Source organism: Malaya genurostris, chromosome 2, assembly GCF_030247185.1.
Source record: "Malaya genurostris strain Urasoe2022 chromosome 2, Malgen_1.1, whole genome shotgun sequence".
Classification (NCBI taxonomy): domain Eukaryota; kingdom Metazoa; phylum Arthropoda; class Insecta; order Diptera; family Culicidae; genus Malaya; species Malaya genurostris.
In genome coordinates, this window is record NC_080571.1 from 126,191,900 (window position 1) to 126,206,879 (window position 14,980).

The window sequence follows — 14,980 nt, forward strand, 5'->3', positions numbered from 1 at the left end:
ATTTTAATATGTATGTTCGAAGCGTAATGGAAGGCACTCTCATCCAATTTTTAAAGTTTTGTACAAACTAAATGGGAGCTCTAGAAGGTCTAGAAATTATACGTTATCGGAAACACTGTGTCCTAATTATGTGCATTTGGAATCGAACCTTAAAAATTTAAAATTAGGTTTTGCACGATGATGACACAAATGAACTGCCGATGAATCAAGTTCATCTTTGACAGTTGCCGTGTACTTGTTTTGTTTTGCGACTGCAAGTTAAAAATTGAAACAATGACGAAAAAGAGCCTGTTAAAAACGTATTCCACAGTGAAAATAACTAAAAAGATTGCCGTGTATGTGTTTCCAGCATCAAGGAGCGATATATGTATGAATCTATTGAGTGTGGGGCGACTTGCAATTTTTACATTCGAACGATGAACTTCTGATGAACTTTTAAACTGTAAACAAGTACACGTCGACTGTCAAAAAAAGTTCATTCTGTTCATTTTTGTGAGGTTATGTCATGTTCATGCAAAACCAAATTGATATTAGGTCACTGCTAACCTCAATCGGATGAACACATTTTGACAGTTCAGCGGTACTGTTTGTAAACAGACTTTTTTTTGTGTGCAACCGTTCACGGTCCATGTCGCCTAAATAGAGTTTAAAAACATTTGTTAACGATTCGATACGGTTCGTTGCAAAGATTCATTAAATAAAAGTGGCTAGTTGTGAAGTGTAAAGATGATTTTTTGAGATATGTTCCTCGATTTTGTTTAAGCTTGTTTGTAAACAGTACCGCTGAACTGTCAAGGAAGATTTTTTGTTCATTTGTGACGTCAGTTGAAAAATCTAATGTTCAGTTCAGCGATGTCAGGTCATTTTTCCAAAAATCTGTATTCGGCGCAAAAATCTATCTGTACCATATCGGTATCAGAATCCCGTTGCATAAGTACCAGGAAAATGTCAGGTCTCACACCAACCTTTTCTCATGTGTATCCAAGCTAAAAACGAAAATCGGTATTTATCTGGACGATCCGTGAATTATCGGTATTTTGGGAGTACAAATCTGTATTGCGGTATAGAGGTCAAATATCTGTATAAATACCGAGAAATTGGTATACCTGGCAACGTTGGGTCAGTTCCCAACCTCACAGTTCGAATTTTTTTGTAATTCGAGAGGCCACAAAATAAAAACAAACCTTTAATCCAAATAATAACAACCTGTTTCAATCCATCTAGTGGCATAATGACCTGTTTTATCACTACCGTGAATATGGAGCATCGATGCAATTTTCTTTTTTTAACACTATTTCTGATATTCCCGGAACTGGAGCCCAGAACGGACATAGCCGAAGTAAGCTATCTTCTAACAAGACTCACGTTTGAAAATGTTTTAATGATTTTGAAGTTATTTTTAACATCTTTAAATGGTTCATACTGGAAGCCAGATCTGGATAAAATCCTATAACTGCTCATATGAAGTAAACAACTTTTGAAATGCTGAGGTCTTCGATTTGAGTTCGATATACGATCACTAAATTCAGTCGTAAATCATTCGAACTGAGTGCCTTCAAAGTAGCTGGAGGTTGGAATCAAAATAAATTCGTTTACCACTCATAATCACTTAGAACACTGCTTGGTACACAGCTTCCACAAGTGAATGCGACTCCTCTAATCTAATTTCACGATAGTAGACACCAACACCTTCACGACCATCCAACAGAAGTCTGTATGACGACGTCGTTTCAGTATTTCGATAGCATACTATTGAAAAAATGGTTGGAATCGACCTATGTTTTCATCCACCAATCCCTGTTGTACAAAATGACGTCAACTTCTTGTTCGGCATAGGAGGCTTTGCGTCATGCATAAAAAACACCTCATCGTTATGCGTAGTATGAAGAGAAATCTATAAATATAGGCTGCACAATATTTCTTTGCCTAGTTGATGTTTGACTGTGAATGAAACAAGTAGCTCGTCCAGTGAGCTGATGACTGGATTGTATATGCGTTCACTTGCTGGATTGTCGCTTTTGCATTATGTGTTGGTGAAATTTCCTGTTGTCTGTGCAACACCGTGTTCGCTTGAGTATCTAGCTATTGAAGAACCCGATCAGCGTGGTTACCGATTCTTTTGAAATATCCCATGTATTTAGTAAATTTTTGGTCAATTTTGCTATTAAAAATGCCTTACACTTCGCTTCCCGAGGCTGGGTGTCCATTTAAAACATGCAAAACCAATCGCGTAACCTTTTTCTGTCATAATTTTGAACGCTTAGAACTTAGATTAATATAATTCAACAAACAATCGATTCGAAAACATTTAACTTAAACCTACGAGATAACGTCATTTGAATATTTCTATTGCATACCATTGAAAAATTGATTTGAATTGAGTATTTTATTTTGGTTCTCTGGTAACTATCAGGCTAATTTAGAATTATCGGCGATAGATTTTTCGGATCTAATTTGCAGCGCTTGTTCCTCGATGATTTGTCAATGGATTTTCCTAATTTAAATGATTCCAAAGCTTCAATATTGTAAGCTTAAAAATGTTTTAATTTGTCAACGGATCGGTTTGCATACTTAAATCTCCATTCCCATACGAACAAAACGTGGCAATGTGACTGAACAAGTTGTTGTCCCACCAGGAATTAAACGCTTCAAAAGATTCAAAATTAAATTCTGAAACTTATCTAGAAGCAGTCTCCTCGGTTTAGTAGTATAAATGAGTTCCACAGGCTCATATATACAGTACAATTAGATGCAATATCATATAGTATCAAAGATAAACTCAAGGTAAGTTTACCTACGATTTTACATGTATAGTTTTAATAGGAACCCTCGTAAAATTTGGTTAACCGCCAGTTTCAGTTCAATTATTATTTGCTTCAAAACAATAAGCGTCTGATGGCTACACGCGTTGTAACTATGACAATGTTCATTCATGTGTTAATAACATCAAGTTACAATATAAACAAAATTTCGGAATTTTGTTGCGTATCCATTCCGTATATTCCTAATATGCCAAAGCGAAAATCAATGTAAGTAACTAAATATTTTATGCGGACTGTTTCACATGTTTTCTTCCTCGTATTGTTGCCATATTATTTACCGACACTTTCCGAAGATTATCGACGATTTTGAAGGATTAATAAAATTACACCATTACTGAGATTACTGGTACAACATTCTCATGGATCGAATAACTGTTTATAAAATTAATAAGTTCACCCAGTGAACGACCATTATTAGGTTAAAACTGGGGGTAAATAAACGACATAATACAAATCAAATTAATTAGTTTGTACGTTTCTCGAAAATTATCATCATAAAATAAAATAGTTTCATTTGTTCAGTTTTAAATCTTTAGGTTGTTTGTATCTACAATTGAGATTTCAAGTAACTTTGAAGTGTAGTGAAGTTTAGTGTATCATCATCATTATCATCTTTATTTTTGTATTTATTACGAAGACCCTAGAAACGTTTTATTTTTAATGTTATTGTGCTCGGTCGTGTCTTGAATACAACCCTCTAATTTTTTTCAAATGAAGGCAGTCTATTGTCTTAAAGTAATATTCAGTAACAATTCGTCAATAAGTGCTATCAAAAAAAAACTTTTTCAGAACTCTTTGCGTCTCGACCTCGACATCGCGATGAATATTGAGTGAGGCGGCAAGGCCATTCAGCCGGTCTTCAGACATTGTCTACCTGCGGTAAGTTCTAAGGCGACGCAATGTTGAAAAAGACCGTTCATTTGCCGCCGTTGTTTCGCCGTTTTCGGACCAGTCGGATAAGATTCAAGAACCATTTTCACTGGGCTGTCGTCCGACATCCTTATGACATGCCCAGCCCATCGTAGACGTTCGATTTTAGTTGTCCGTACGATAAGTGGTTCTCCTAGCAGCTGTTGCAATTCGTGATTCATACGCCGTCTCCACGTTCCGTCTTTCATCTGCACTCCGCCATAGATGGTCCTCAGTACCTTTCTTTCGAAAACACTGAGGGCGCGTTGGTCCTCTGCCAACATAGTCGAGGTCTCGTGGCCATAGAGAACAACCGGTCTAATGAGCATTTTGTAGATGGTCAATCTCGTGCGGTGGCGTACGTTTCTCGATTGGAGGGTTTTTCTGAGTCCAAAGTATGCACGATTCCATGCCAAAATACGTCTATGAATTTCTCTGCTGGTGTTATTATCGGCAGTCACCAGTGAGTTCAAATACACGAACTCATCAACCACCTCGATATCGTCTTATCGCGAATTTGTGATCCGTAGTGGCGCGGGCTCCAGTTAATCCTGCTTGGTACGGCCCTACGAATTCCTTAGCTATTGGTGATAGACGACGGCAAAGGATTTGGGAGAGTACCTTGTAGGCGGCTTTCAGTAATGTGATTGCGCGGTAATTGCAACAGTCTAACTTATCGCCCTTTTTGTAGACGGGACATACCACTCCATCCATCCATTCCTGCGGTAGAGTCTCCTCCTCCCAAATCCTAGAAATCATCCAGTGCAGCGCTCTAGCCAGTGCCTCTCCTCCATGTTTCAGCAGCTCGCCTGGCAACTGGTCTTGTCCGCGGCTTTGTTGTTCCTCAGCTTGCCGATCTCCTCACTTATCTCCGACAGATCAGGGGTTGGGAATCTGTCGTCGGCTCAGCGTGCACCCGGATTGATTCCTGTGTCGTTCTCTGTATCCTGTGCTTCGCCATTCAGATGCTCGTCATAGTACTGCTTCCACCTGTCAATCACCTCACGTTCGTTCGTGAGAAGGTTTCAGGAATCAGGAATCAGAACAAATTGGCTCAAATGGCACGTTCCCCTTGATATTTGGAGATTTGTGCCTTGCCATCAATTTGTTTTTAGCATCATTTTCCCGATATATAAGAAGGAAGGATTGAAAGGAAATGGTAAGGGTTGGACTAGGAGGATGGGAAAAATTGACGACACAAAAACACATAAAAGCAGAAGTAAATTCTGCACCCCTAAGAGATGCTGAACAATCTGCTGAGGATCACATTTAGTGAAAGCAGAAGGAAATTCTGAACCTCTACGAGGTCCCGAACAGTCTGCTGTTAATAAAACCTCCAACCCCCGAGAGGATTTAGAGATCTTACAAAAGCGACACCATTCTGCACTCCCGGAAGAATGCAGAACGATTCGCAGTATGTACGAGCAGAAGTAAATTCGGTACCCCCTAAAGGATGCCAAACAATCTGCTAAACCCTATTTAAGGTGAATACAGAAGGGATTCATTCACTCGAGGAAGAACGATGAACCCCTCTGACTATAGCGTCTTACCACATTGGGTGAGAAACGAGAGAATATCCTTCAATTTTAGCTCCGCATACACAGACCATGTATGGAGAACCAAAAACCCGGATACGTAGCTGCGTCAATGCGGGACAGTTACATAATCAGATGATATGAAGTACCATAATCGCATTCACACAAATCACACGAATAATACTCAGCACGTTGAATAGTAGCCATGTGATAATTGAGTTTGCAAAGTCCAGTCAGAGCTCTGACCAGAATACTTCAATGATACTTAGAGAAATGCAGTAGACACTTTGACATTTTCAGATTTAAATCTGGTAGAAATGCTTTTGTCTGAGCGCAAGTTTGCAAGCTGCGCCAGTAGCTGGCATGTTTGGATGCAGCCCAGGAACGTATCTTGTGCTTTATCCAACTAGTTGAAAGTGGTAAAGCTGGTTCAGGACCAACGAAATCATTCATTGCACCAGCTCTAGCCAACTCATCAGCCCATTCATTTCTAGTAATACCAGAATGGCCGGGTACCCATAAGAAGTAAACAGCATTTGAAATGCTGAGGCCTTCAATTTGAGTTCGACATGCGATCACTAGATTCGACCGTGAGTCATTCGAACTGAGTGCTTTTAAGGCTGCCTGACTGTCGGAACAAAAATTAATTCGTTTACCACAGATCCTCTGCTGAAGTGCCGATTGTACTCCACACAGAATTGCGTAAATTTCTGCTTGGAACACAGTACAGTATCTACCAAGGCAATGAGACTGCTCTAGCCTCATTTCACGACAGTAGACACCAGCACCAGCACGACCATTCAACAGAGAACCGTCCGTATAACAAACTATGTGTTCATCAAGTTGTCGTTCCAAACAACCAGACAACCATTCCTCACGAAGAGGATAACTCACATTGAATGTTTTGAAAGGAAAACTGCATGTGAGAGTTAGGTCACTAGGAGCGAGTAAATACTCATCCCATGTAACAATTTGAGACCACAAGCGAGTGTGGCTGGTAGCATAATCTAATGGGTTACTGCTCCAAAGCCCTGTAACCTTAAGACGGTATGCACAAGATAATGCTTTTTGTTTTAGGAACACATGTAGTGGTTTAATGTACAGTAGCGCCTCTAGAGCAGCAGTAGGAGTTCTCGTGAATGCTCCTGTCATCGCCATTAGGATCATCCTTTGGAGATGATTTAGCTTTGACTGAACTGTCGCCACTTCTCCTTTCTGCCACCATACAAGACATCCGTATGCTAAAATTGGTCTAACGATAGTTGTGTAGATCCAATTAATATATCTGGGTTTGAGTTCCCATGATTTTCCAAAAGCTCGTCTGCATTTGCCGAAAGCCATGCAAGCTCTTTTAATCCTGAAATCAATGTGAGCAGACCAATTCAGTTTTGAGTCAAGAATAATCCCGACGTATTTAACTTGATCGACCACAGTAACCTCTGAACCGAAGAACTATAACGGACGAGCTCCTGTGATTATCCTACGATGAGTGAAAAGCACCATTGATGTTTTTCCCGGATTTACAGATAATCCACCCTGACAACACCATTGTTCAACAGATCGCAGGGTTTGTTGCATTATATCAAAGAGAGTGTTAATGCTTATACCGGTCATCAATATATGATAATTGTCGGTAAAACCATAAGTCGGAAATCCAAGGTTATTAAGTTTCCTTAACAAACCATCAGCGACTAGGTTCCATAAAAGTGGGGATAGTACACCACCTTGAGGACACCCACAGACACTCAGCTTTCTAATCTCTGGCCTGCCGAAGCGATGATCAAAGAAGTTGATTGCTAAGCATTGCGTGTATCCAGTAAGGGAAAAACCCAAGATATTCCGTTCACGACTGCAATGTTTAACCTCCTGCAGCCATTCAGCCATCGGCACGGAAATACACCTTGACTTAGGAGTTCCTATTTTTGTGGCCTTTTACGACATGGAACAGGAAACCAGTGGATCAATTCTTGGTAAAAAATAATTCCGCCGGATGCCACACGGCTTACCTGTTTGGTGGACTTATACCACCGGTACAGGTGGACCATAGCGTTATTCTTAGCCAGTTGGGAAACCGCTACCGACACTACACGGCTATCTAGGCTGCTCAGAGAGAGAAGTTAATATTGATGGTCAACTTCCTTCCATGGATGGCCGAGCAGCCTCGTGAGCAGTTCGTGAGAAGGTTACCACTGATATCTTTGCACATTTCGGCCTGTGGCGTGTAGCCTCTACGTGAGCGGTTCACCTTTTCATAGAACCTTCGTGTGTCATTTGCGCGGTACAGTTGTTCCTTTACTTCGCGATCTTGGTCTTACTGGTGGCGCTTTTTCTTCTGGAAAACCGTGTTCTGTCTGTTCCACGCCTGGCTGTATCGTTCCTCGTTCGATCTAGTGCGGTGTTGCAGCATCCTACCCTTGCTGCATTCTTCTCTTCGACCAACTGCTGACATTCGCCGTCAAACCAGTCATTTCCTCGATTCGATAACCTCGTACCTAGAACGGTTGCAGCAGTGCTACTCACGGCGGACCTTATGTTCTTCCAGCCGTCTTAAAGAGTCGCCGCGCCAAGCTGCTCTTCCGTTGGTAGCACTAGCTCCAGTTGCTGCGCGTATTCCTCTGCAGTACGAATGCTACGTAGCTGCTCGAGATTGAGTCCCGGCGTTCCTGTTCGACGAGTATTGTAATAAAAAAACGAGTATCATTGTAAAAGAAGCTATCGATATTAACGGAGTAAACTGATTGAATTTTTCAACAATGTCTGTGTAGAAGCGAACAATGCGTGCACACCAGAGAAGGGTTTACTGAGTATGTTAGGCATGTTCAAAGGCAGAATGTATTGTATATGTTGAAATATAATACTTTTGTTTCTTTTGCGTTAAAATCATGACCTGTTTATTAAATAATTAAAGTGCTTAGAAGAGTTTGGAACAAGAAAAAGGTGGGTGGGTGAAATAAGACTTAACCGGATTGACGTAATTATAATAATAACAATGGCTCGTTGAAACTCAAACTTTGCCCTGCTAAAGCACGATATCAACAGTGAGTGAGTTTTTTAAAACATATATAATAATGATAAGTTCAATATCAAATAACATACAACGAAAGTATAGGAAATATTCGAAAAAGGTTCTTTATAATAACGCATGTGTTATCCAATATAATAAACATTTAAACTAGAGTATAGTTCAAAACATTGGAAATATTCTGTGAAGAATACCAAACATTGCACCATAATTTTGAATTTTTTATGATTATGTCATACTACTGAGAATGTTATCATGAATTATTGATCATATTTCCGATGACATGTAGAAAAAAATATGTTGATAGGTTCGATACAACAAGAGAAATTTACGATCAAAAACTTATCACTCTCTCAGAGGGTAAATTTTGAAAAGGCGTCCCATAGTAAAGTATTCACGACAAATTTATCAGTAAAATTGCGTTGCATTCTCCCTTATTCGGCATTTTAACCGAATCGGAATATTTTGATCGAATGTAGAAATTTCCATTCTGAATTTCGATCGAGTTGTGTTGTATTGTGGAAAACTCGAACTCGACCGAAATACAGAACGAAAAATCACATATTCCATCGAAATATTTCGATTCGATAAAGATACAGAATAGGAATAGCTCGCTGTTAGACTATTTTGACAAATCAGCCGAGAATTGTTATGGATGAATATGGGCTTCGAAAGTAGTAAAACGGCATAGTTTCATACGGATTTGTATTGTTCGAATAAGTAACATTTTTTTGTAATTTGAAATAAATTAGTTTCCAACGTCGCACATTTTATACGCCTTGCTTAATTCCGTTGATAACAATAATGCTTAACAGTTATCCTGGCTGGTCATCAGGCAGAAAATTAAAATTATATTCCCATAGGAGTAAGCTGACTGCTCAGTGTCAGAGATTATTGTCTGAGAATTTCTGCAACCTAAGAAAAATAGTAGGTAACTAATCGGAAGGTCGATTCTATTTAGGACGATACGGTTCCGTAATACTGCCTGCTCGAAATAAATATTTTGAAGTACTACTGCGCGGTATATAGGTCAGATTCTGGCATTGCTCGATCGAAGTACACTAAAATATTTCATAATAAATATTCGTTCATCGTATTTGGCGGCGGGTACGAGTAAAATTAAAATAAAACAAAAACGACTCCAACGTATTTTAGCTTGCTCTTGTTTTCCGAGCACTGATAGAAAGATGGCATCGTTTTCTACTTAATCCGGTCACAAATGGCGTTGGTGTACTCCGAACACTTTGCTTTGCCTCCTAGATCACCGGTCAAATATTTTGCTTCTTTGATAGTTTCAAAACAAGCATTCTGTATTTTATCGGCATGTTGGTTCAACTCCATGTGCCTCAACATCATGACCGCAGAAAGTAGAAGGGCAGTTGGATTCGCTAGATCTTTTCCAGCAATATCAGGCGCAGTGCCGTGAACGGACTCAAACAGTGCTCCGTTGAGTCCCATGTTACCGGAAGGAGTTAGACCCAATCCGCCTACCAGACCAGCGCACATATCAGACAGAATGTCACCGTATAAATTTGGCATGACCTGCAAAAAAAATTGATTATGCTTAGATAGAGTTATAACATGATTCTATGATTTTGATAGAGTTATAATATGATTCTTATGAATTTGTACATAGCATTCCTGTTAGCGGGAAGAATCAAAATAACCATGACGCACATGTCATGTGCCGGAGATGTTTCTGGATAGTACATGATGCGAAGAATATCAGTGGGAACATTTAAAAAAAAGGTGAAATAATAAGCAATGAAACATCAGCTCTGAGACTGTTCTGGTATTTGTTTCAAATCTTTTTCGAGGGTTGTAATTTATTTCAATCCGGAATCCGTGAAACACAAGAAATTTGAACAATATTTTTAGGATATGTTTACAACAAATTTCACTGCAGTTTGTAAGCATTTTTATCCCGTACACCAATTCTAATATATAGGTCCAATTAAAAATTCGGGAGCAGGGAATTTTTCTGTATCAATTATCTCGGACGACATTGCTGCAAAGTTTGATACGCCGAAATGTAAAAAATTACCCGGCCATTCGAGTATTAGTGGAAATGGATGAGCTGATTAGTTGGCTAGCTTTATCTCTGTCAACTAGCTGGGCTTTTTTCTTGGACTTCATCTGAACATGCCAGCTATTAGCAAAGCTTGTAACCCTGCGCCCAGACAGAAGCAATTTTACCACATTTTAATGAAAATCCCCCGGTGAACGACCAAAAAGGTTATAGCCGGGGTAAAATATATGATATAAAAAAATCTGAAAATGTTAAAATGTCTACCGCATTTTTCCAAGCATCATTGCAATACTCTGGTCAGAGCTCTGACTGGACATTGCAAACTCACATGGCTACTATTCAGCATGCTGAGTGTTATTGTTATGATTTGTGTGAATGCGATTACAATACTTCGAGTCATCTGACAAATAACTGTCCCGCATTGACGCAACTGCGTATCCCAGTTTTTGGTTCTCCATTCATGGTTGAATCTGTGTATGGAGCTAAATTTGAAAGATATTTCATCGTTTCTTACCCAATGTTACAAAGATCTACAGTCAGAGGGGTTCAACGTTCTTCCTGGGGTGAATGAATATTGACCTTAAAAGGTTTGAGCAGATTGTTTTAGATTGTATGAAGTACCGAATTTAGTTCTGCTCATAAATATTGCGAATCGCTCTGTAGTCTTCCGGGAACACAGACCAGTGTCGTTTTTTAAACCTTTCGGAGATTGTTTTTATTACATGTGCATTTTGGCACCTGCAGATCATTTAGCATCCTTTCGGGGTGCAGAGCGATTTATTTCTGTTTGTTTCGTGTTGTTTGCCACCTTATCCACTACACAATTCCTCTCCATGTTCCTCTTAGCCATCCCTTCCTATCAGAAAAATGATGAGAAGCTACGGCGAGGCACAAATTTCCAAATAATCAGTACTATAAATATCAATATACATTAACTCATTTCAGTATTACATATTTAGTATGTAATGCGTTACATATTTTACTTATGCCGAAAAATGATGCATTATAACCAACCAAGGGGCGGTCGCTTAGAACAGTGAGTCAATCACAACTTAACACACATGTCAGTAATGCTCTGGCACTAACCAGACAATTTTTTCTCATAGATGATACACTTGATCACATTCGTTCCCATTCTGAGGTACAATACGTATTACTCTGAGACACAATATCTGCAACAGTGGCACAACCAAGAGCACAATTTAGCAGGTAACCGTTTGTGTTAAGCGGTTATCCCTTGATTATAACTAATTTGTTATTTTTAGAAATAGAAATCTTCCACTTACCAAAACATCAAATTTGCTTGGATCCTGCACCATGTTCAGGCACACCGTATCCAGATATTTTTCTTCAAACTTAATATCGGGGTATTTTTTAGACATTTCACGGCAACACCGGAGGAACAAACCATCAGACATACGCATTATGTTTGCTTTGTGAACAACAGTAACTTTTTTCCTGTTATTGTCCTTGGCATACTTGAACGCATATTCGGCTACTCTGGTGGAAGCTTCCTCCGTAATCAGTTTGATACTCTGCACAACACCATCTACAATTTCGTGTTCAATGCCAGAGTACTCACCTTCCGTATTTTCACGAATGGTCACGACATCCACGTTATCGTACAATGTTTTATATCTGTAATATACAATGATCGCTAAATTCACAAGCTATTTTAGTATAATAATCTTACCCTTCCAGACTTCTACATGGACGTACGTTGGCGTACAGATTGAATTCCTTTCGGAGCGCTAAATTGAGTGACCGGTGACCTTTGCCGACAGGCGTCATTAAAGGCCCTTTTAAGCCAACTTTGTTGCGATTGACTGAATCTATGGCACCTTGCGGAATACCGAATTTCCCATCAGGATTCTGGAACCATGCAATAGTAAATTTTGCTCAGCAGATCCAATCTATCTTTACTTACCCTAACCGGAGTAACATCGACCGCCTCCCATTCGATGGGCACACTGGCAACTTGAAAAATTTTTTGTACTGCCTCGGAGATTTCCGGGCCAATTCCATCGCCAGGAATTAATGTAACTTTTTTGATTCCGGAAGCGTAGCTACGATGTCCGAAAGGCGTTGCAGACTATTAAGAGTTTATGATAGTAAATAAAAGGTAACGTGAGCAATTAACAAGGTCTGTCGTAGCATTCATATTGTCACACAATGGTTACGTAATGTTAATTTTGTACAATGAAAATATGATTCGCTGTATAGATTTCTCATATCGTAGCGGTTCAGGTAATCGAAATAACTAGCATAATATTTAAAAAAATATTTACATGGACAATTGGCTCGTTTTTATTATTCCTCGGATCGGAAGACGAGGTTATGTAAATTTTGACCCAATTGTCCTTCAGTTTTTTTGAAAAATTATTCCATTGATTTGGAAACGTTTCCAACTAGAATAAAGAAAGATGTAGTGAGGAACTATACAATTGTATCAAAAGTAATTATTCACTATGGTTGGTTTACATAAGATTTATACGAAAGTTAGCTTAGAATTAGGTTTTTCTGAAGAACACAACTATATTAAAATTTAAAATTCTTTTATCGCTTTTTAAACACTGGTGTAAACAAAGCTTTCTTACGAATTTCTTGATAAAATGTGCTGCCATTATGTGCACTATTTTTTACACCAGCTAATGCAATAGTACTACACAAAAATTCTTCAAGTGTAATCCAGAGTTCTGATGGCAAGAAACTGATCATGCATAAGGATAAAAAATGACAGACACGGAAAACAAAATAATGAGATAGAGAAATGGCAAATGTCAATTACCAGTTGGCGTGTTTCACCCAGCGTTATGTCAAAAGTATGGTGTACGGATTTCCCAGGTGGTATATGTTTTCGGTACACTGAGAAAAGAACCATAGTAACCGCAAACTGTTTTTCATTGTCATTTCTACTATGCGCTAAAATAGTAGCAAAGAGCATGATATATGACTATTCACCATCTGTATTGTATAAATTACTAGACAACAAAGACTACGACTTGACTAAACTATTTGTATTTATGACTTTTCTGGCATGGTCATACTGACAATGGTAGTCATCTCAAATATAAGAACAAATAGTTAAACTCACAATTTCTAGTAAGGTGAAATTGCTCTTGAGCCTTGATATATGAGAAGCGCAATAGTTATTGCTACCATGTGAATTTGTTCACAGTATAATAATGTTACCATAAATAGATACATGGTTTGATAGACGATTATGAAGTTTGAAAACACTATTCATGTAGTCCATATCAACAGAATTTATGTAGTAATCACATTATCGTGTATTTTTTGTTTTTTAACCGACTATGTATTTCATTTGTGCTGACTATACAAATTGTCAATAAACGAATGTTCTATGTTATTGTCACATAAAGTTTGATTGATATGAAAAAAATATTTTATATGATGACTTTGTGTAATTTGGTAGGTCTTGCAGGTGAGTAAAGTTTGTAGCCTTAATAGTTTCCGTCATTGAAATTCAATTTTTCAACCATATTTCCGGCAACGGCTACGTTTTCCAGTGAAATCAACGTCTCGTATACGATTTATTATTCATTATCGGTCGCTGTAGAAATAACATCCAACATATCGCAGGTGGGTAACGAGGTTTACATCTGGACTTGGCTATTAATTTCTTTCATGCTGCTCATTCCTACTTCAGGAAAAAATCCACCGGACATCAGAGCCTTTGATCAACTGCTGCTACCAAACAATGCTCCTCAGTGTCCACGTTGCTATTCAACATTTCACTAGGCATGTCATCATTTAATATGATGTGAAAATAAAATAAAAATCCATGAAACTATTTTGTTCTTGTTCTAGAATTCAAATTCATAAAACTTTTTAACATTAGCTCATGTTCTGCTGATCTTCAGCATTGTTGAATCAACCACTGCCTTTAGTTTCGAAATAACTAGAAGTGAAATGTTTAGAATACCATGGCTCTGGTTATAGCGAAAACTACAATGTAAATAAAGATTCGGTCATGGTTAGCCTAACCATCTCAATCGTATTAGTTATTCATACAATATACTGTTCAATATTACTATTCTAGAGCCGATACCATTTATAGTAAACATGAACTTGACTATTGTTGAAATCATCTGATTTAATAGTCGGCTGAAAATCACTATACTCGCATGGTCAGGTTGGCCCTCTATATAGTAACTGTTACCATAATATTTTTCTGAGTGTATGAGAAGCAGGAAAATACCAGCTCGGTGGCAACAATAAGGCGCTCCAGCTAGTGCTATCGTAACCAACATTTCAGTCCTTCGGGGCCATCAAAGCTAGCAAATCGGTGAGAGCAAAGTAAACAAAATGAAGTAAAATACAACACTTCATTGATTGTGAAAGTCAGTATTACAATTTGGCAGCGCACGTTTCATAACGATATCACATTTATAATCAAACAAAAAAATAATAAACTTTCACAGCTGAATATCACAGATATTTAGCAACAACGAACTTATATACTTCTTCGTTGTTTTCGTCTTTGCGGAAAAGATGATGGTCACGAAAACATGGCGGCCTAGCAGGGACTTGGAAAATACACCTTATATAAAATGAGTTTCTTGTTTTACACTCATGCAAAAAAATATATGGAATTTCATAGTGATAACATATGGTTTTTTGCCACAGGAATATCGTATGC

At 38.5% G+C, this 14,980-nt stretch overlaps 1 protein-coding gene across 2 annotated transcripts; it reads right to left on the bottom strand.

The window, feature by feature from the left end:
• Window positions 1–8,979: 8,979 nt before the first annotated feature.
• On the bottom strand, window positions 8,980–13,073 carry LOC131428688 (probable isocitrate dehydrogenase [NAD] subunit alpha, mitochondrial). 2 transcript variants are annotated; one of them, XM_058592736.1, is made up of 6 exons: window positions 12,915–13,036; window positions 12,606–12,725; window positions 12,245–12,409; window positions 12,011–12,189; window positions 11,604–11,955; window positions 8,980–9,830 (listed from the first exon to the last, which is right to left on the bottom strand). In XM_058592736.1, exons 1-6 carry the CDS (start codon window positions 12,939–12,941, stop codon window positions 9,489–9,491), a joined length of 1,185 nt encoding a protein of 394 aa, XP_058448719.1. In that variant the 5' UTR covers window positions 12,942–13,036; the 3' UTR covers window positions 8,980–9,488. The 2 variants fall into 2 exon arrangements, with proteins under 2 accessions (XP_058448719.1, XP_058448720.1); XM_058592737.1 differs by lacking the exon at window positions 12,606–12,725 and having other exon boundaries at window positions 12,915–13,073.
• Between the last annotated feature and the right edge of the window lie 1,907 nt (window positions 13,074–14,980).

Coding starts and splice junctions, on each gene's coding strand:
- LOC131428688 (XM_058592736.1), bottom strand. CDS start 12,941: ATGGCAGCACATTTTATCAAGAAATTC. Junction 12,726..12,914: donor CACATTTTATCAAGAAATTC/GTAAGAAAGCTT, acceptor TCTTTATTCTAG/TTGGAAACGTTTCCAAATCA. Junction 11,956..12,010: donor CCATGTAGAAGTCTGGAAGG/GTAAGATTATTA, acceptor TGTATATTACAG/ATATAAAACATTGTACGATA.